The sequence below is a fragment of the Stigmatopora argus genome, chromosome 21 (assembly GCF_051989625.1).
Source record: "Stigmatopora argus isolate UIUO_Sarg chromosome 21, RoL_Sarg_1.0, whole genome shotgun sequence".
Taxonomy (NCBI): Eukaryota; Metazoa; Chordata; class Actinopteri; order Syngnathiformes; family Syngnathidae; genus Stigmatopora; species Stigmatopora argus.
The window spans coordinates 6,117,579-6,137,945 of record NC_135407.1 but is presented as its reverse complement, the minus strand read 5'-3'; the positions used below and the strand labels follow the sequence as shown (position 1 = coordinate 6,137,945).

Genomic DNA, 20,367 nt, shown 5'->3' with positions numbered 1-20,367 from the left:
GTCATTGATGAAATGCACTCACAAATCAAATCAAGGTAAAATTCTTACTTGAATGTACTTTAAAAAAACAGGCCATATCCCCCCCTTTAGGACTTGGTACTAATATATGACTCCTACCTCTGACAATTTTAGTGATCTTACCTCGATCCACTCTTCATGGTTGTAGTCAAGACTCCCATCAAAGTCGGACGTTAGCTGGGAGGGGTCCACCACCTTGGTCAGACCCTCTAGCGACACCATGGTGGTCTGGCGGAAAAAGACGAGCGGCTCATTTACGAACGTTTCATTCAAACGGTGCGAATTGTTCCGTCTGATGCTCACTGTCGAGAACTTTTTAATTAGCGCGCTCGCGCTCGACATCCATTTCCCCCAAACCACCGACACGGGATCTTAATGGAGCGGAATCAGCCCGATTCTTAACTAATCTCCGCTGCACACGGGGCCAGCTCATTAAGCATTTAGCGGTTGACTCCAACACTTGGTCTTCTTCCAATTATGTCAGCCAGCGGCACAACGCGGCTTCAAACCGACGACCCTGGGGAAATTGCAACGTGGCGATTTAGCCCCCCCGGCCGTCTCGCGACCGCGCGATACAATGTAACAGCTTAGCATCGGACAAAATGACTTCTTGCGCACATGAAAGCGAGGAGAAGCCTTGAGCGCCTCGACGTGTTTTCTGCGGTGCCGCCTCCGCACGACACCCCCACGCACACGGACGGAGGAGCGAGGCGACGTAGCTCGGCGAAGGCCGACCGATGCGGGGGATTGAAAGGGGAGAACGCTGACGCTGTTGTGTTTATTGTTGCTGGGTTAATTGATTTGTGTGCTTGGGAGGCAAGAAATGTGCGTTCTGCCTTTTTTTGGAAAAAGACAGAGTGAGAAATAATACTTTCATACGGCGAAAGTTCACAGTGTTCGAATGGCTTTGCCTCTCCAGTGATTGATCGATGTGCCAGCGACAATGGAGGTCCGGATGGAGTGCGGCACTAACAATAAGAGCTTTTTTTTTTTTATTATTCGACGCCAGAGATGATGAAAGAAGAAAAAAAATGGATCTCCACTAAATGAAGCGAAATGAAGTGCAAAGGCTCAATCAACAATCCAGAGGATCAGCACCGCATTGTGCGCCTTCATTAAAAATAGTACAAAAAAGTTCAAATAAAGGAAAAATATGATTATTTCTTCTTGCTAAAATGGCTTTGACTAAGTACTGTAATGCATTTCTTTCCATAAAAAATACTAATATTCGTTTGTCCAATGTATCTTTTAAACTCCATTCTATTTTTTGGGTTGTTTAAGTTTTGCAAAAATTAAAAAATATTGACAGTCCAAGGCAAGTAGCGTATTCTTCATCTTCTGCAAAAACAACAATACCGCATCTTGCTGAAGCAGTGAAACTCTTCCATATGTCTCGATGCTCTACATGCTTATGCTCCATAGTGTGGTATGCAAATCTAATTTCAGACTCTAAACCTCTATCAAAACCCCAAAACAACACGTAGTTAAGCATCAGTCGATGGAAAGAAAGCCCTTACCTCAAACTCAAACTTGGAGCTGCCGAAATTGGTCCTCTGCTTTTGCCAGAAGTTGTCGGGCTTGATGATGAGCGCGACGTGGATGCACGAGGGGAACGACTCCTGCAGGATTTTCAGCAGGGGCTTGATGCTGTCCCACTTGGAGCCGCGCATGTCCACGATGACCGTGAAGCCATGTTTACAGACCTCCTCGCTGGAGGCGGGCGGGCGGAGGTAATCCAGGGAAGAGAGACAGATGACGGAGAGGACGATGGGGAGGAGGGGGAATAAAATCCATGAGCTGACGCAGTTCTCCACACCCTCACGAGCCTACGCGGCAGAACCACGGCTCCCACACACCCACTCGCCACCCACGCGCCCCCACTGAAACCTGTGACATCTTTTCACCAAACGCTCCTTACAAAACAAAACCTAATCCGCACCTGCGTGCGCCTCGACTAGAACACTTCCCTCTAAAACTAATTTCTGCGCCCTACGATCCAAACTACTTCCGCAAGATTCAAATACCATCAAAGCATAAGTTCCTTAAATAGAAGAGGACTAAACGGATGGCGACGGAAGATGAGGAAAATGATGACATGAATTGGAATTTTGTGATGGGACGGATTGGGAGGGATTTACCTGCGAGGTGTCAACTGGTCGACAGCAACTACGGCTGCTGCACTGCCTGGGCTACTGCGACGTTTTGTTTTGCTTCCCCTCACACATAGCAGCTCACACATGCGCGGTCCATATCAGTGGGTTTTTAATCCTCCCCCCTCCTCGCCGCTTTCTCCCAGAAGATCCCTCCCCTCCTTCCTTTCGCTGGTTTGAGCACCGATATCCATCCAGGCTTTCCCTCTACGTGTCTGGACAACGGATTTTTTGGGGGTGTTGGCCTCAAATGTAAAAAAAATAAATTAAAAAAAGCTGCGGCAAGCTAACGGCTCTTGACTATTTTCCCTCTCTCTCTCTCTCTCTTTAGTTCTCTCTCGCCCATCACATGCACCACTTCGCACTTTCACGTCTCTCTCCACTTACACCCGCACTTGATATAGATGTTCACGTGTTTTTTTTTTTTTTATAATACATTATAAAATGAAGACTCTCACCTTGGAATACCGGCAAGGTAGGCGATCAGTCTTCGTAGGTCCTCCGCTCGTATTCTGTCGTGGTTGCTGCGTGACGGGAAGGTTAACACGGGGCCACCGCGTCGGTCCCTGCCACCTAAGATGCAAAATGTTCTTTTTCAGATGAGAAACATTTGGATTCACCAAAGGTGGATCATCACAAGAGGCTGATAATCCCTACGTTGCATTTGAGTACTCGAATCCACTTTTAATGACATGTGCGCATCTGCCACACGGCTTGAAAACAGTTTCAACAGGAATAAATCACTTCCCATTTTAATTGGCCGCACAGCTGTCACATCATCATCATCATCATCAGAAAACAGGAACGTGGCTGATTTGCGACATGATTCCGATCATTTTGCGCAATTTAGTTGTCACGGCGGCGTGCGCTCATACGTGGAGGGATAATAACCACGGCGTGACGGAAAAGAGTCATTTATGTCCGATCGGAGGTGTTTTTGAGACAGAAGATGAATTTGGAATGCCGTGGGGAGACATCAAATGAAGCAAAGCGGTTAAATCCACCAACTGTAACTTCTCGATTTCCCGCTGCTTCCGTTCTTACGACATCCGCCGACGATGACCGTGATTTACCGTTTGGCCGAGATGGGCCTCGAGGATATTGCCTAAGATTGTATGAATGACAATATCCAACGTCAAAGACCATTTTGCAACCGATGTGATTTTAAACGCGGGTAAAATGTGCTCAGCCCACAAATTAGTCAGGCGAGGCTTTGCAGGAGAAAATCCAACGACAACAAAAAGCTGATTATGTGGAAAAATACCCTAACTTGGTTCAGTTACCTTATTTTCACCTGATTTTTTTCATCCCCTTTTTTCTATGCGAAACCAATTACAACTCTGGGATGCCGTTGCTGACAATACATCGTCGCTATGGCAACGGCACCCTGTCTCTCCCTCTTTCTCTCTTTGGAAATCAGTGTGTTTGTCTGAGTCATGGTGACTGTCATTGCTATTCTGTTTGACCTTCCCCGGGTCTAGAGTGCTAATAAAATTTAAAAAAAATAACACATTTCGTGTAAGTTCATTTGTCATTAGTTGGGATTCACACAGACTGACACGTACGCACGAGGAATGCAAAAATGGAGCCGGCCGAAAATCACACAAACGTGCACCAATATCACAAGCTTAGTGATAATGTTATATATACTAAGAAGTGCGAAGGTCGTCGGTGGTTCGTAACCCCATCTCTCGACGCTTCTGAGTTTTTTTTTGCCTGGCACGAGTCGAGCTTGCGCGGTCGTGTGCGTGATCCTCAGGGGGGGCCGCAAAGACCCCGCGCAGACAATCGGTGGGGGAGGTTTGCAATCGTGCAGGCAGCCGGGGTCAGGGCAAAAGGCCAGCTCTTTGTGGCTTCCTTATCCAAACATTTCAGTAAAAGAGGGGCGCCGACAATTCATTGTATGATAATGACGAAGAACCACATTGAAAGAACAAACAAGTTGGAAAATCAAGCAGATTTGTGCAATTTGTTGCTATCTTACCTGACAAAAAAGCAACTTTTTCTTTAAGGATGGGAAGAACCTCCATTGCTCTCATGTCTTCATTTCTCCTAAAACCTGAAATAAAACAAAGGAAGAACAAAGGGAATTAAGACACCTTTTTTGCCATAGGAAACGTATTAAATGGCCTCGACTTTCTTTTCCCAGAATGTAAGTGAAACAGACATTGATTAATTAAATGATCTCCCAGCTTTACCATATATTCCATGCATAGACACTTTGAAAATGACCCATCAAGGTAAATTGGATCATTATTAAATAGCCTGAGCAGCACTACAGTATTACATTGAATGGAATGCTTTTATTGTCATTATACAAGTATAATGAGATTTAAAGCATTCACCACGTAGTGCACATATAATAACAAGTTGAAAAATAATAAATAAATAAGTAGTCCAAATGAGATCACCAGAGCCATCTGACGTCCAGGATGATAAATATTTCTAAAAATAAGACATAAACAAGCAAAGTTGTGCATCACATGATGTTTCTGCAACAAGTAGAAAAAATAATAATCGATAAGAATCCCCACATGGCAGTGAGATGAAAGACAAACGAGCCCTGTATGAGCATCAATTTGCATCTCATGACTGTGGACAGCTGTGAAGATAATCTGCTGGCAGCGAGAACACCACGACAAAAACCTGTTGAAAACGCTGCAACGAAAACATTTCATACCCGCCGTATTTACTCTTCAGCTTCAAGTACTAAATTACTATATGGCAGCTTCATAGCACGTATTATAATCTAAGTCTCTACGGTCTATTACCCATAATGCAGGTGATCGCCTGGAACCAGTGTGTGTTTATTAGCCATCAGCCATTTTTTTAGGCTCCCAATAAGGACACATTTCTATGATGACGTACATCTCCCGATGTCGTACATCTGAACGGATGATCTATGGGGTGTCAAACTCGGGTTGGTTCGCGGGCCACATTAACGTCAACTTGATTTCATGCGGGCCGGACCATTTTAGATATAATATTTAGATTTTTTTTAATAAATGGATTAAAAGCACTGGATTAAAATCCCTGAGTATTCAGTTTTTATAGATCTAAAACAATGTTTGTTTTAGATTTTTTTAAATATATTTTTACATTTTACAAAATGATTTTTGAACTAAAAACACAGAAAAAAATGATTAAAAATTTACAATTTATTTAAAAGGGGAATAATCAGGAAATGTAATATACATCTATACTCTTCATTTTAATTTAATCCTAAAACAGAAAGTCGGCACTCATGATTTACTTTCCCGGGCCACACAAAATGATGCGGCGGGCCAGATTTGGAAAAGTGGAAAGGATCGAGGGATGCCCAGGGACCAATCCCCTTCACTTTCAAGAAAGCAAGAGTCAAGATGAGACGCATTAGTCCCGTCATGGATCAAATAATATATATTTTTAGTGCGTACGCGTATTAAAGTGATGTCGCCATTACCATCCGTCCGTCCCTGAAAGCTGGCGACTTTGTCCTCTGCTGAGTCAAGCTAAATTAGCAGCTGTTAAGAGGAGAGCGTCTTAAGTGTGAGGAAGGCATCATAAGGGAAAAGGTCGGCGATAGATGGCGCACACGTAAGCGTCTTTTCGCCGCCGAGTGAGTCATCATCGCGTAAAAAGCATCATCTTGGATGTGCAGTCTGACTGGCAGGCTGCCACGACGTGCCGGGATTATCAAAAGGTCAAGCAAGTGTTCCCTTTGCTTGCTGACAAGAGAACGTCAAAGATTTAGAGTCCCGGATTTTACGGTAAACACGACGCGGCGAGACGGGATGATGTTTATGTTAACGGAAGGACTTTGTCATAAATTCAATAACTTTGGGATTGGACTAAATCCATGGATGGTTTTGAACAATTTAAAACCACCCGTGTTTTGTGTTTGGGGCGCTTTGGAAATAATAAGTTTCATTTCCGTTGCAGTTTTTGCCAAATAAGAACATGCGCGGAGAGACGGAGTAAATATTCATGACAGTTTTTCTAAGAATCATTTACCGAGGAATGCTGCCTTTAAACGGTGACGGCAACGACGTATCTATGTTTAACCAGAAGAATGAATTAAACGGGACATGGGCCAAACGATAAAGCTAAATTTAAGTACCCGCATAGATCACTTTTTCGTTTTTTAGGTTGCCGTAGGACCAGAGAAAGTAGCACAGTAGCTAAATAAAGCGACCTGGTCGCAGCTTCACATAGATACATGCAAACAGGGAATGAGGCAACAGTAAAAAAATAAAATAAATAAAAAATAAATCTTCTAAACCACAGGTGTCAAAGTGGCGGCCCAGGGGCCAAATCTGGCCCGCCACATCATTTTGTGCGGCCCGAGAAAGTAAATCATGAGTCCCGACTTTCTCTTTTAGAATCAAATGATGTGTATTATATTTCCTGATTTTCACTTTTTTCAAATCAATAATTGCAATTTTTTAATCCAAGTTCAAAAAGCATTTCATCTAAAAATATTTTCTGTTTTCCACTTTAATATTGAACATAACTTTAAAAAGAGGTTTTCCCCAACTAAGGAAAAAAAAGCTCAAATAAACATTGTTCTAAATCTATGAAAAAACTGAAGATTTAGGGTTTTTGATCTAGTTCTTTTAATCCGATTAATGCGGTCCGCAAACCAACCCGAGTTTGACACCCTTGTTCTAAACCAATCAGGACGCAAACATTTATACCTGGCAGAAACATGACAGCAGGTTTTTGCCACACGGTCGTCCAGCAAGCCATCCTTAACACTTGGTCGCCAAATAATTTCCCATCGGAAACAACGGACAACTTCACTGTCATCGTGGGTTGCGACGACCGTCAGGCAGATCACGACTTACTGCGGTCGCCGCCGCAGCAGCTGCGCGTAATCCCGGCATTCCTCGGCAGATATATTCCGATCCGGGAGACGACCAAAACTGCACGCTTTGCTCCGCTCTACACATTCCGTAGGAACATTTCCAAGAAGACGCGGCGCCGTTAGGGGTCCGGTATGCGGCGTAGATAACGTGGAGCTAGACTAGGGTCCTGCGTTTTGTCAGGCCAGGTTGCGAGAGGTAATCCTGAATGTTTGGGCTTGGCGTGTAATTATAAGATGCCTGCGCTGCATTTATGCATCCTGACAAGCTGCTTAGCAAGAAGACTTGAGGCGGAAAGAGAAAACGTAAGCATGGGATCTTGGAAAACATTCCTGCCCAGCTGGGACTTTAACGGAATGGTTCATTGGCTAACAGCAAAGACTGTGCTGGCGCCGCTTTCTGACAACTGCCTAGTATCTCAAGGCTGAAGCTTCTTTAACTCATTAGCTCTAATCACCTCACTGCGCCGTACAAATGACTTCAATGAAATGCCCGAAGTCGCTCTTTGCATCAGAGATTTCATTATTTTGATAGTTTACCATAATTGCCTACTTCTTGTGAATATCGAAATCATAAAAAAATAACTAATTGAAAGTAGATTCATTCTCCACGTGTTCTGTCTACTGACATTTCCTAATTTACGTGTAGTCTACATATGTGAACTAGGCTCACGGTCTTTTTATTATCAACGACATTGACGAAACTTGCAAAGAGGTTATTGTTACCTTGTGGCCGAGTCTTGAAGTCAAATCCATTGTCTCAACGAGTTATTCTCAAAATATTTCCGACAAAAGTGCACCTCTACGTGTAAGGACCGCTCTTTCAATTGATTTATCTCCCACGTGAATACGTGAAATAGGCGGTGGCGAATTGGATATGTGACTACGCCCCAAATCGAGAATGGGCCAATGATGCCAGAATGAAATTCTAGAAACGTCCACCGTCCCCAGAAAAGTCGGTGTGACCCCGCCGGGTCAGGAAGAGTTAGTGAGTGGTGTTTTGTCCGATAGAATTTTTTTTAAATCAAAGGCTGCAGCCTAGTGGAGGCCTTCAGGAGGTCAAGTGGGCATTAGACGGTCTTGTTACAACCATGCAGATTAGTAAACACCACAAGACTATTGTGCGACAAATACCTCCCAAGTGCTTTTGCTTGAGGGAGAAAGACAGAAGGTGACGGCTGCCCAGATTTGGACAGATGAGTCAGAACGGGTGAGGAAGGGTCATAGATCTCGACATACCTCAAAGAGAGCTTTGCTGCCTGTTTTGAAAAGTGATGGCCAAACGGCGTAATCGCTTAATGGCTCCCTGGCAGCTGATTGGCATGCGCGACCTCCGGGCCAGCTGTTGCGGGGCAATAGAACGCGTGCGCAAGTGCATCGCGCCGTCGCAGCCAAGTTCCCGCATTGACCGCATGCCAGAAATTCTTGTCCGAGGGATGCGTGGGAATTACAGGAATTCTCTGAGGTGGGGTGGAGTGGACAGGAATAGGACAACCGTGACCTGGAACCCTAACCTACATCCTGATCCAGTGTGCGTATCCAGGAATTGGGAAAGATTGCGCTGAAATCATGGCAGGAGTTTGACTTTGGCAGCTTCCATTTTTTTTGTCTTGACTTTGTAGGAGGGTGCCTTCAAATCTTTCCCGGATTCTCGTTTGAAACGAAGGAAATATGGTTTGGATTAGCGTCCTGAGAGGGACTCCAAATTCCAATGACTGCATGCCATCCTCATCTGTCAGGATTGGTCCAGTTCACAGGAAGGACTTCCCAACAGAAAATCCAAAGGGCTGCCCTGATTGGTTGTTGTGATCGGAAACATCTGTACTACGACTTACTACTGGTTCTGCACACACACAAACTAAACACATACAGATGCTCCATGATGTGTTTCTTCAATTTAAGATGTTAAAAGGACAAAAAGGTACTTGACCTCAGCCAATTAGAACACTACAACGAGAATGGATAGAAAAATGAAGACCTCGTAGGTCGAATAGACTCTTCTCAAGATTCTGGAATATGTTTTGGAATACGATATAAATGATTTTTGGAGTCTGAAATTATTTTAAAAAAGGAAAATCACATAAATAAATGTCTTAAACGCATTAGCCTCGGTTTCTTTTTTTAAGAGTAAAGCCTTCAATGCAGTATACAGCCTTCTTGATAATGTAGTCTGCACAAATACGCCCTCTTGAGGGGGAAAAAGCATGACATCAAAGGATGCATGAGACTCTTCAAAGACGCAATTCAGTATCTGGGATGTATATTTTGGAGCAGCTCTGTTTCTACATTCGAGCAAAAGCAGAAGTAAAAATGATCATCGGCCCATCTGTCTAGCTTTGACGCTATAACTTATTACATAAGTGTTCCGTCCCAATGGCTCATCCAGTCGGACCAGTAGTAGTGCTGGCCGGGACAGCAGATGGGGGAGAGTTAATCCCTGCTAAATCTCTAGTAATGACTGGAAAGCACTGGAATCTTAAGGGAAATTGTGTGAGAAGAAACCAGGAAGGCAAAGCAGGACTCATATCAATTGAATTCATGTTGCTTTCATCATATTTGTCAATGGGGGCCATTCCCCCAGGCCTTGGTGCAACCTGCCAATTTGCTGGCCTCCTTCTTTTGCAGAATTTGAGTTTTTTTTTCTTTTTTCTTTCTTCAGCCGACTGCAAAAAGATTTGGTCAAAATGTATCTTTAATAAACCGTTGCAGAGAGCTTCATACGTTAATATACCTGAATTAGGAATTTAATAACAGTCATGTAGAACATGACTGCCTAATGTGCTTCCTCAAAATGTCAGGCTGCATTTAAAAGCCCACCTTTTGATTATCAAACACAAAAAATGAAAAGGGAAGGCAAACCGAGTTTTTGTGGGTAAAAGCTCCGGCCGGAGGTGACATAAATGTTCAAATGCTGAAAAAAAACAAAAACAAAGACATCCCAGAGCTGAAAAGAAAGGCGTGAAGGCCACACAAATCCATCTCCAATCAAGCGAGAGGGGGGAGAGAGAGGCCACTGTCGCTACGACGACGGGCACCAAATCAGGAGAGGGAGGCGACAATGAGGGATAGGTAGCCAAGGTGAGTGTGATGTTGGGAAATTACTGTGACAGCAGCCTGACCTTATCCGGAAGACTCATAAAACACACTCTTCGTGTGCCAACAGAAACATTTGGACGATCAGGCCATACAATTCAATGCAATACCGATGCCAATAGGGATGGAGCTGTTCTGTATACAGATTTCTTCAATAAAAAGTTTGGTTTTACCTGCAATCTGACTGGAAACGTCGCCTTTTGGCTCTTTGGGGAGGGATCCATCTGTGGAAAACACAAAAAATGTGCATGTCACCCACACTGAAATTGAAATGAGCAGTTCATTCATTGGTCGATTCCTTTCCGGGATCGAACCGTACGAGCAATCGCCATGTACTTTTTCACACAATGCCCAAACAACAACATTCTATATATAGCGAAAGCAAGAGACGGCGTCCGTCCCTGCTGCCGTGACCCGAGCGAAAACTCGCTCAGTCCGAGTGTCACGCAGCGTCTAAATGTAAACATGGTGACTGCTCAGCGGGTCAACTGCTTGACTCAGTGTCACATATGCTCCGGTCGAGGTGAATCAGCCTCGGCCTGCTTCCTCTTTGACCTTGGAGAGAACAATTTGGCGTCTAATAGGTGTCAACATCAAGTAAACACAAGACAGTTGACAAATAGAGGCCTGAGTTTCGACTTTTTTTTTTATTTGGAGAATCTCTTTATCTAAAAAAATATATACATTAACATGTGAGACAAAGTTGGCACCCAACAGCGAATACGTTTGTTACGAGAGCTTCAAGAACCATCTACCTTGCAAAAAAAACCAATTCCTAACTCAGTATACATTAAATTTACAAGGCAAATATCAGTATTACAAGCCAAGCTGTTTACTTTCCGATACAATCGAGATGGCCTCTAACCAAAGCAGCAAGACACTTTGAAACACCCATCTGTTTGCGTCTAATCACTATAATCTACGTATACAACACAATCATTACTTCTCACTTGTGAAATCCAACCAAAACCAACACCATTATTTCCGTCATTACACTGCGAAGAAAGAAGAAGACACAGAAGCTATTGCCCTTTAGCAAGTACATTTCTCTAACCGTTGGGACTAATAGCTCCTTAAAAGTAATGCTCTCCAACATGGTTTACTGTACAGTGTAAGCTTCATTTCATTGCCATGAACAAATCACTAGTGCGCGCTGCCAAAGAACTATATTTTGGTTTTGTCTTCCCACAGAACATGTTCTCAGACAAACTGTAGTTTGTCCAAGGACTCTTTTTCAAAGATGACGAGTAGCAATAACGGTGGGCAGAAATGTACAAATTGCAAGCATTCAGCCGGCGGTATAGCTTACCAGACGCGAGCGTCACATTTTACTCTTGCACGCAACTGATGTTTGGGAAAGTGCGGTCATTAGTCAAGCAATTGAAAAGTTCTCACGGAAGCCGGCCATAACTTCAGAGAATGAATGGGACGGCAGACGGCAGAACCAAAGCCACTTTGCATATTTGCAATGCCAAAGGCGTCCACGGTGCGTAACAATGCCATGCCAGACCACATGTACGATTGCCCACGTTGCATCACGATATAAACAACGGACAAAATTCAGATGAAACAAAGCAGCGTAGTCACAGTTCGGAGTAGACGCGCTGGATATTTTCCCAAGAACTCTTGCAGTCAAAGCATTTGAATTCAAACCGCACTCGCACACACGTTACATGCATTAACACCGCGCCAAACTGCTTGGAAAAAAATGTAACGGATCACACACATACACGCACGCACGCGCTTCTACGACGACCGCGAAGGAAATGACGAGGCAGAAATAAAAATCAGACCGGCCCGATCTCATAAAACACCGGACGTCTCGCGTCTACCCAAATGTGCTCTTAGATACAGTGAACTCACGTAGACCTCGGTCGGTACTGTAGCCTTAAAGTGAGATGGCTCCGCACAAACGGCTCCCTCTTGTCCCGAGCGCTGGCTCGTTTCTGTTTCACGGCCCACGTGAACACCAGCCCACCCTTGCTATGGGCCCCTGCTTTCCCTTCTCGGCAGACGCACTCACCGCTTGACTCATGGGCAGGCCAGCAAGACCAGAATACCTATTGTCTTGGTCACACTGATTAAAATCGAAAGTCAGGTAGAAAAAAAATAAATGAAACAAAAGCCGTACTACCGTGGAAGCAGAGGTCGATATTAAATGACTGAGCAAAGAATGTAAGGTTAAAGTCTATAAACAAAACTAACTTCTGGGATGGCGGCCTGGAGCAATGAAACTACTAAAAACAAACAGTTAATATTGAACCTGAAGTCATCCTGAACGTGGCTGATTCCTAAAGTGATACAGCCACAGACGAAAAAAAAAAAAAGGGACAAATCTTGGTTAACAAATTTCTTTTTGGTCTCGTCATCTGAAATAACAGATAGAAACAGAAAGTGACCACCAAATGCTGAAGGAGAAAGACAGGCGGGTGAAGATCATTTAGACCAAGGGTGTCAGACTTGGGTTGGTTCGCAGGCCGGTTTAACGTCAACTTGATTTCACATGGGCCGGACCATTTTAGATATAATATTTAGATTGTTTTTATTTATAAATGGATTATTAAAACAACTGGATTAAAAGCCCTGAATACTCAGTTTTTTATAGATCTAAAACAATGTTTATTTTAGCTTTTTATATATATTTTTAGATTTTACAAAATGATTTTTGAACTAAAAACACAGAAAAAATGGATTACAAATTACAATTATTGATTTAAAAGGGGAAAAAATCAGGACATTTAATATACATCCATACTCTTCATTTTAATTTGATCCTAAAACAGAAAGTCTGCACTCATGATTTACTTTGCCGGGCCACACAAAATGATGCGGCGGGCCAGATTTGGCCCCCGGGCCGCCACTTTGACACCTGTGATTTAGACCAAAGCTGAAAAAGGTCCCTGAGGACCTTTATCGATATCCTTCTGCTTCCAGTGCTGAAAAAAAAGTCATGCATTTTTTTAAAGCATCAAGAGACAGGGACACAAAAAGAAAAGTGTGATAAAGGAGCAACAGTGAGATAGCACTTTTAATGCTCCAGAGGTTTGAGCACAAGGAGAAAGGAGTACAATAGTCTTTCAGGACATGTCCTAGTTTAGCAAACTCCCTCAATACCTTTGTCAACCCGCAAACGCTGATCAAAGACCCATGTATATATCCCAGTTAAAGTGCATTTTCTGAAATTAGCTACTGAACAGGACAAAGGTTTTTTTTTCCTCTTTACGCCGGTTCAAAAGAATGCGCAGGAAAAAGATTATCACCAACCGTGATTTCACACCACCTTGCGATCCATGCTCTTCACAACGTACCACCTCGCATTCCCACCTTGTCTTCATTTTTTTTTTAAACCCTCGACTCTCTCCTTCCTGCTTCTTCCCCAAGCTCACATCAATTGGCTACGACGCCGGAGAAATTAACGAACGAGAGCGGGGCTTGTGAGAAAAAGGGTAGGGGAAAAAAGCGGGACACGATTCTTTTAATAAACCCACAGGGAGGCAAAGCTGTTCGTAGACGAAGATTTGCCGACTGTGCTGTTGTTTATCTTATTAAAAAGGGGGAAAAAACAAAAACAAGACAAATACTTTAATCAACACAAATGGCAAAAATCTCAACACTGTCTGAGAGGCCTTGACTGACACAGTTTTATAATCTCGTCCTGTTGTAAAAAGATAAGAGTGATTGGATGTCTGGATGAACTGGTTTTAAGATTACATTGTGGTCCTTAAGCTTTGAATTTGTGCAGGTCTTTCTAAAACTAAATACATAAAAAAACAAAATAAGCCCAGATAGATTCAGTTGAGTAGTTTCTTGATATCGTCTATTCATTGAAGGCTCTCACACAACAAGCCAGAATGATATCAAGTCATGGTATTAGGCCAAGAAAGTTTTTTCTTTTTTCATGGACTTATCTTGACCAAAATTCAAGATGTGGCTTCCGTTCCAAGCCCAGATGCAAAGATTTAGTGATTTGTGTCAGGGTCATTAAGTCAAGTACTCCCAAAGTGATACAGTTCAGTTCACCACGGTTCAGTTGGGATCAATTCAGTGAACTCAACTCAGGCGTGTATTCGGACCGCAGGAACTGTTGGAAGAATAGCGAGATATACGTCAGTTGAATAAAAATGTGGAATTTTTAGCACTTGAACGAAAGATGATCTTAATTATCAATTATTCGACGAATCGGGTGTAAACACGAAATTATAGTTCCTTTCCTCTATTCAAATTTGCGATATTGTTTGAAACCGACAGACCAGAAAATACTCCAACATAAATTGGTACTCGGACGTTCGGTCGAAAGACGTTTGGTCCCCGGACGTTTGGTCGACCGGACGTTTGGTCGACCGGACGTTTGGTCGACCGGACGTTTGGTAGAACGGACGTTTGGTAGAACGGACGTTTGGTAGAACGGACGTTTGGTAGAACGGACGTTTGGTCGCCGGATTGTTACTGCTGAAACCAGCTCTCAAAATTATAATCATGAGAGAGAGAGTGAGTTTAATATCTAAATATCTAATATCAAAATATCAACAGTAAACTCTCTGTCATAATTTGACAGCGAGCGAACCCGGCGACCAAACGTCCGTTCTACCAAACGTCCGCTCTACCAAACGTCCATTCTACCAAACGTCCATTCTACCAAACGTCCGGTCGACCAAACGTCCGGTCGACCAAACGTCCGGTCGACCAAACGTCCAGTCGACCAAACGTCCGGGGACCAAACGTCCGGGGACCAAATGTCTTCCGACGAAAAGTCCGGTCACGACATAAATTGATACTGATTAAATTGGAATAAGCTTAAGCTAGTAACTAACCTGTGCTCACAAGAGAGAATACGGCTTAAGAACAAAAGCACTTTTTCCAGAGAATTAACACAAGACACTTTCCTCCCTTAACTCTATTCAAATGCAATTCTCTGCTTTAAAATGTTACAATGACGACCTGGCTAAATCAGTCAGTATGAGTCATTGGTCTGTGCAAATCACTAAAAATCTTAAACCACTCAACGCCTGAGAGTTACAATTCAGGTCTTTAAATGGGGTTGTAGAACACATCCGGCAAAGACCGAATAGTTGACACTCAACTCTGTCATTTGGTCTCGAGTGTTTCATTCGAGTTAAGGATCGCAATGCCGAGGTGCACCCAAAGGTCCACGCCGTCGTCTTTAGTGCTTTGGGCTTCGTTTCTCTGCAAGGCTTTGCTCATCGTGTTCTCATTGAATAATTACAGTGTACATCGCAGCCAGGCATGTGGGACAAATTTTTCCAACTACTATTTTTTTTTCTATGGAACTCAATCTGTGAGGTCACAAAATTTTCCCCACTCTTTGCTCGTTCGTTACCATGACAGCTCCCCAAATCTTTGCATCAGCACACGAGTCTTCCTGGAAGACGACGACAATGTCGCCATTTACAGACCTGCATAATTCAACAGTCGTTGGTCAGTTTGCGCTTATCACGGCTAATACAATTTCCTGCCGGATTCGCTCTGACCACTAAAATCTTGAGTGGTTCACACAGGAAACTATTACAAAGCTGATGCTGCCATTTAAAAAGCTTCACTTGTTTTACCTTGTGACGTACACTGACGCGTGCACTCCAAAATCTTCCCTGAGCTTGGCCTAATAGACGCAAGGGGTCGGCAGGGTCATTCTGGAACGCCTGGAAAAGAAAACGGTCTTCCCAAAAGTAACTTGGACGCATGGCGTTGTTCAAAATTGTCTTCATAAGCCACTATTCCTATACTAGACTGGGGTGACCACATAAAATGAGTTTAACATCAAAGTGTGTCTCCTTCCGGTATAATATTAAGAAAGCAGTGCAAACAAGTGCAGACTTTGAAATACGTCATTGCAAAGCCAAAGTAAACTTGACCTGGATGCCCTGTCGTTGTGTCGTATCAGAATGCGATAAGACCTGAAAGAAGTCAACTAAGCGTGCGATTCAGTGTTTTTATTACGTACTCGGTTGCTTTGAGCTTGAAGGGAAACTTCAATCAGTCTCCATCTCCGGGATCAATATCCATTAGTGTCGGTGTGCTTGTATATATGTGGGTGTGTGTGCATACGTCTCGCTGTGCAAACCTCTTCCTGGGTGAATCGGCCTGAGTCATAAATGTAAGCCTAGATCAAATTTCCATCCCTGAGTTGCCAGCTCACAAACACACACAGCAGCGTTTATTCAACAATACGGTGCACAACTGGCTAGTAAACTGGTGCCTCCCTGCACTGAATAGTTCATTCATCAAGTCTGGTTGATATGCATTTCATCATATGACGCAACGATGCAATAAAAGCCTGCATTATCCACTTGTAATTTATGTTTGGAATCAATATTTAAGTCATCTGCTCAGAGAGCAAGTTTTGTTGATGATTGACAACATGCCACAACAAACCTCCCTTTCTACGCACAGAGAAGCCAAGCTAATAATTCTAGTCTGGTGTTGTTTTTCTTATTTTCGCTGTGATCAACTTGGATTCTACTGACATGATGCAACAAGAATGACAGAAGAAGGAAACACACGAAAACAGACAAGGTTGGACCGACAAAGACCAACGGCAAGGGAAGAGGATGACTGAGGCCGAAGATGTTGGCAGGTTAGAATGGGGCAGAGTGGGGGAATGCCTCTGGCAAAAGACTCAAAACTTTGCAAGTCTAAACAAGATTTGCAGGACGGTGGAATAGGATTGGAGTGCAAAAGTAGAACTTCTATGTGAGCCTTCCATTTGTTTTGTATCGGGTATGCAAATTCAAAAAGGTCAAACACAAACAGGTAATCTTATCAGAAACACTAACAGAAGCTTGCAATCAACTTTCAGTCACCGTCCTTACTTTCCACACTATAATTAAATGAATTTAGTTAATAATGGTCAATTATGTTGTCAGACAGATCATCAGTGACTTTTATAGTGACTTCGGCTGTCACAAACGCTATTCACGATAATCAGGAAAAAGAGCAATATGGGCAGTTGTGTTGAATGTGAAAACAAATTAACAAGTAATTTGTAACTGCAAGAGCCAACCAAAGCGTTTGACTTTGAAGGCACTGCGAACAGGAAGCCCTCCGGTAATAAGGATGCACAACTTCCTTATGTGGCTTATTATCACGCGAGACATGAAACTGCAGGGGGGTGATTGTCAGCTTGGTTACTTTTGTTTACACAACCACAGTTGCTCTAGAAAATTACTATTTGGAGGTTGGGCCATAATAGCTTACACAACTACAATAAAATGCACGGTGAGTTCAAAGAGTAGGATATAGAAATACAATACATATTAATTGCAGCTAAATGTCAGCTACAGCACAGCGGTTGTGCATAAATAGGTGCCTATAATGCATAACTCATCTGCTTTATGGAGGGGGTCGCTAGAAATTGATTTCAAGTGCATTTAAGCTGCAAAGCTCAAGCATGATGACACAAGCAGCCATGACATCAGCCGCTGGATGCAGTTCAATGCCGACAGAGAGTGAACTGAGCTGGGGGGGTTGCTCCCACAGGCTTATCCACAGCCACCATATAATTCCATAATGTCTGCACACTAAAAACGTACATTGTGCATAAGCAGAGCAATGGATAACGTAAGAAGCTACCAAATCAAACCACTCCTGTACCTGTGTTTGCATTGAAAAGTACTAAAAACCACTCCTCAATCTGCCTCCAATTTACAGTTTATGGCCCATTGTTGTTGTCTTTTAAATTACTGCAGGCCTGTCACACTTGCTGATGTTAGAACGCGGAAATCTTAGCATTTTTATTCATGGCAGGCAATAGGGTCTTTGTAAAACAATAAACAAGTGTTCTGGACATGATGAGGCTCCCCCTGATGGGTGACAGATTGTGGCAGTGTTAATAAAGCCTGTTTTTTAGCCTTTATGTGCTCTACTTAGCCTAGCTTAACACACCCAAGCTGCTGGAGGTGCCACGCCATGTATTGTTGACATAACTCTCACTGTCATGTTGTTTTGATAACAACCAAATCGGAAACTCGTATAATGTGAGGAATGTTGAATTCAACAAACTAATGCACGATATGTCAGTGTTTTAAAAGAGACGTCGCGGAAGGGGCACGCCGGCTTTGTCAACTCACTGGCAAACTAGCGATGCTACGTTAGCATCTGTTAGCCAAGCAGGCTTTATAAGATGCTAACCCGCAGCTAAAGGGCTGAGCATGGGAGTTTATTCTCGGTCAGCCCATTCCCCTCGCATCGCCGCGCCGCTTTTCGGACCATCGTTGACGGGGGATGGCGTTAAAACCCACCCAAGTGTCAATCGCGCACACACACGAGTTAAACGGGCGACTTCATATTAATGGCAGATGCCCGATTTTGCTGTCCGATTGAGGTGTTGAAAAGGTGCACTGCACGCGGTTGCTGTACGTCTTCCAACTTTATTTGTATCAAAACTCCCATGGATCGCAATGTCTTTTACATGCCCAAGTTTTATACGCGTGGTCGGAGTAACGTAGGTTATTTCTCCAAGAGTAGCTCTTGGAGAAATAATGCCACATCTTGGAAAAAGATGCGCCTCGGAACGTTAGCACTCTGGCTAAAGCCAAGCTACACAGTTTGCTTGTGCGTAGTAACACATTGATTATTTGTAAATCGTAACACATTTATACATACAAATGCCTCCGAATCTAATCTGGAATGTTGCTGTGTCAGTTTTATGGCTGTAGAACCAGACGATTCTGATTTAATACCCCACTAGACCCCCACTCGATCACTGTCTCGCACACCCAAAAAGGACACCACAGTCCGGAATAAATGTCTACCATCATCCCCGGTGGAATTGATCGATATTTGATCTACCTGTCTTGAACGGCGAATCTCCGGCGTCCTTCGTCGTCTCCTCCGTTCCTTCCCCGGAGCTCATGGTTACGACAACTCCGACCCCCGGAGCGCACTATCTTCTTATTAGATCCCCCCCAAAATAGGAAAAAAGATTTGAGAAAATCTCTTCTGCACCAACCAAGGCGTCATTGAAGACACGCAGGTGGTATGATTGTATCGTACCAGCTAATCTCGCCATCTGCGAGTCTCCATCTTGGGGGGAGCTGTTAAAAGAAAATAAAAAAACAAAAAAAAGATCAACCGGGTGCACCGGGTTCCTCCTCGGGAGTGAAACCGAGAAGAGAGTCGCTCGCACGGACGAACGGGGCGGGAGGGGCCCCTGCCTGGTGCGTCTCAAACTGCGGACAGGAGAATAATCAAATAATAGAAAACACTTGACGATGAAAATATACTCGATATGCATATGGGACACTTAAAAACGTTATTTGCAGGAAACTGTTTTAAAAGGAAAAAAGGTCAGCTCTAGTCGTTCTTCTGTCGTCACTACGGATTACTGCTGCCTCTTGCAGTATTTACATGGAACTACAAAACTCCATTATGTTCATTGCTATTTAACAACGAATAAATAATAAACATGTTTTTGTTGAACAAAACGTAATTGAATTGAATGCCTTTGTTGGCATTGTACAAGTATATTTAGATTTAAAGCTTGACCATGAAGTGTACAAATAAATAATAAATAAGTGGTCAACATGATAAGTAGTAGTCAACATAAATAAGTAGTCAACATGAATAAGTGGTTACATAGATAAGTTGTACTTGTATTTGTAATTGAGGAAAATAATGCACCTCATATGTATATGCAAGAACAGCAAAATGATATTTCTCAGTTTTGACAACTAACTTGCGCTTCACTAAAAATCCACTAGAGGGAAGAAGATCGCTAATATATCGCCACCACACGCCACACCCTTCAACCTGTATTTCTTGCTCTTGTTATAGCATTGAGATAAATTAGATCTCCATTAATTCCATTCGATTTACAAGAAACGTTTTGAACAATGTGCTAGTATATGCTGTTTTTGTAATAAACGGGGAATTGGTTAAATCATAGTTGTTGCACATAAATTATAAAGTGGTAATTTTATATTCTTATAAAATTGGATGGTTTCCTATTTAAAAAATCTGCTATTTCAACATTTGCAAAGTACTTGTTTGGTATATTTGCCTCAGTGTCCAATGGTCTGGGTTCAATTCCCCTTATTTTCCGTGTAGTCAACATGTATACATGCTTGCTCGAAATTTTCTCCTGACAGTCTCCTCACACATTGCAAATGCACGACGACAGAAGACGAAACTATCCATAATTGGGTGTGTATGCTAGACGACCAATCACGGGTGTAACTCACCAATCACCCAGATTCAGCTCACCGCCACCTGTAATGAGAACAAACACTCAAGTAAACGGCTGACTCA

The 20,367-nt window shown here is 43.1% G+C and overlaps 1 protein-coding gene across 3 annotated transcripts in view; it reads right to left on the bottom strand.

Annotated features, from left to right (window-relative positions):
- Positions 1 to 19,235, bottom strand: part of LOC144066733 (triple functional domain protein-like) — a 42,399-nt gene extending 23,164 nt beyond the window's left edge. For all 3 annotated transcript variants that reach the window (XM_077590003.1, XM_077590004.1, XM_077590005.1), the window contains exons 1-6: positions 18,910 to 19,235; positions 10,278 to 10,328; positions 4,153 to 4,227; positions 2,627 to 2,741; positions 1,536 to 1,728; positions 142 to 246 (exon numbers count right to left, since the gene is read on the bottom strand). In XM_077590003.1, coding sequence (XP_077446129.1) covers positions 142 to 246; positions 1,536 to 1,728; positions 2,627 to 2,741; positions 4,153 to 4,227; positions 10,278 to 10,328; positions 18,910 to 18,973 — 603 coding nt within the window. In that variant the 5' untranslated portion in view covers positions 18,974 to 19,235. The remainder of the gene's footprint in view (positions 1 to 141; positions 247 to 1,535; positions 1,729 to 2,626; positions 2,742 to 4,152; positions 4,228 to 10,277; positions 10,329 to 18,909) is intronic.
- Positions 19,236 to 20,367: the final 1,132 nt, after the last annotated feature.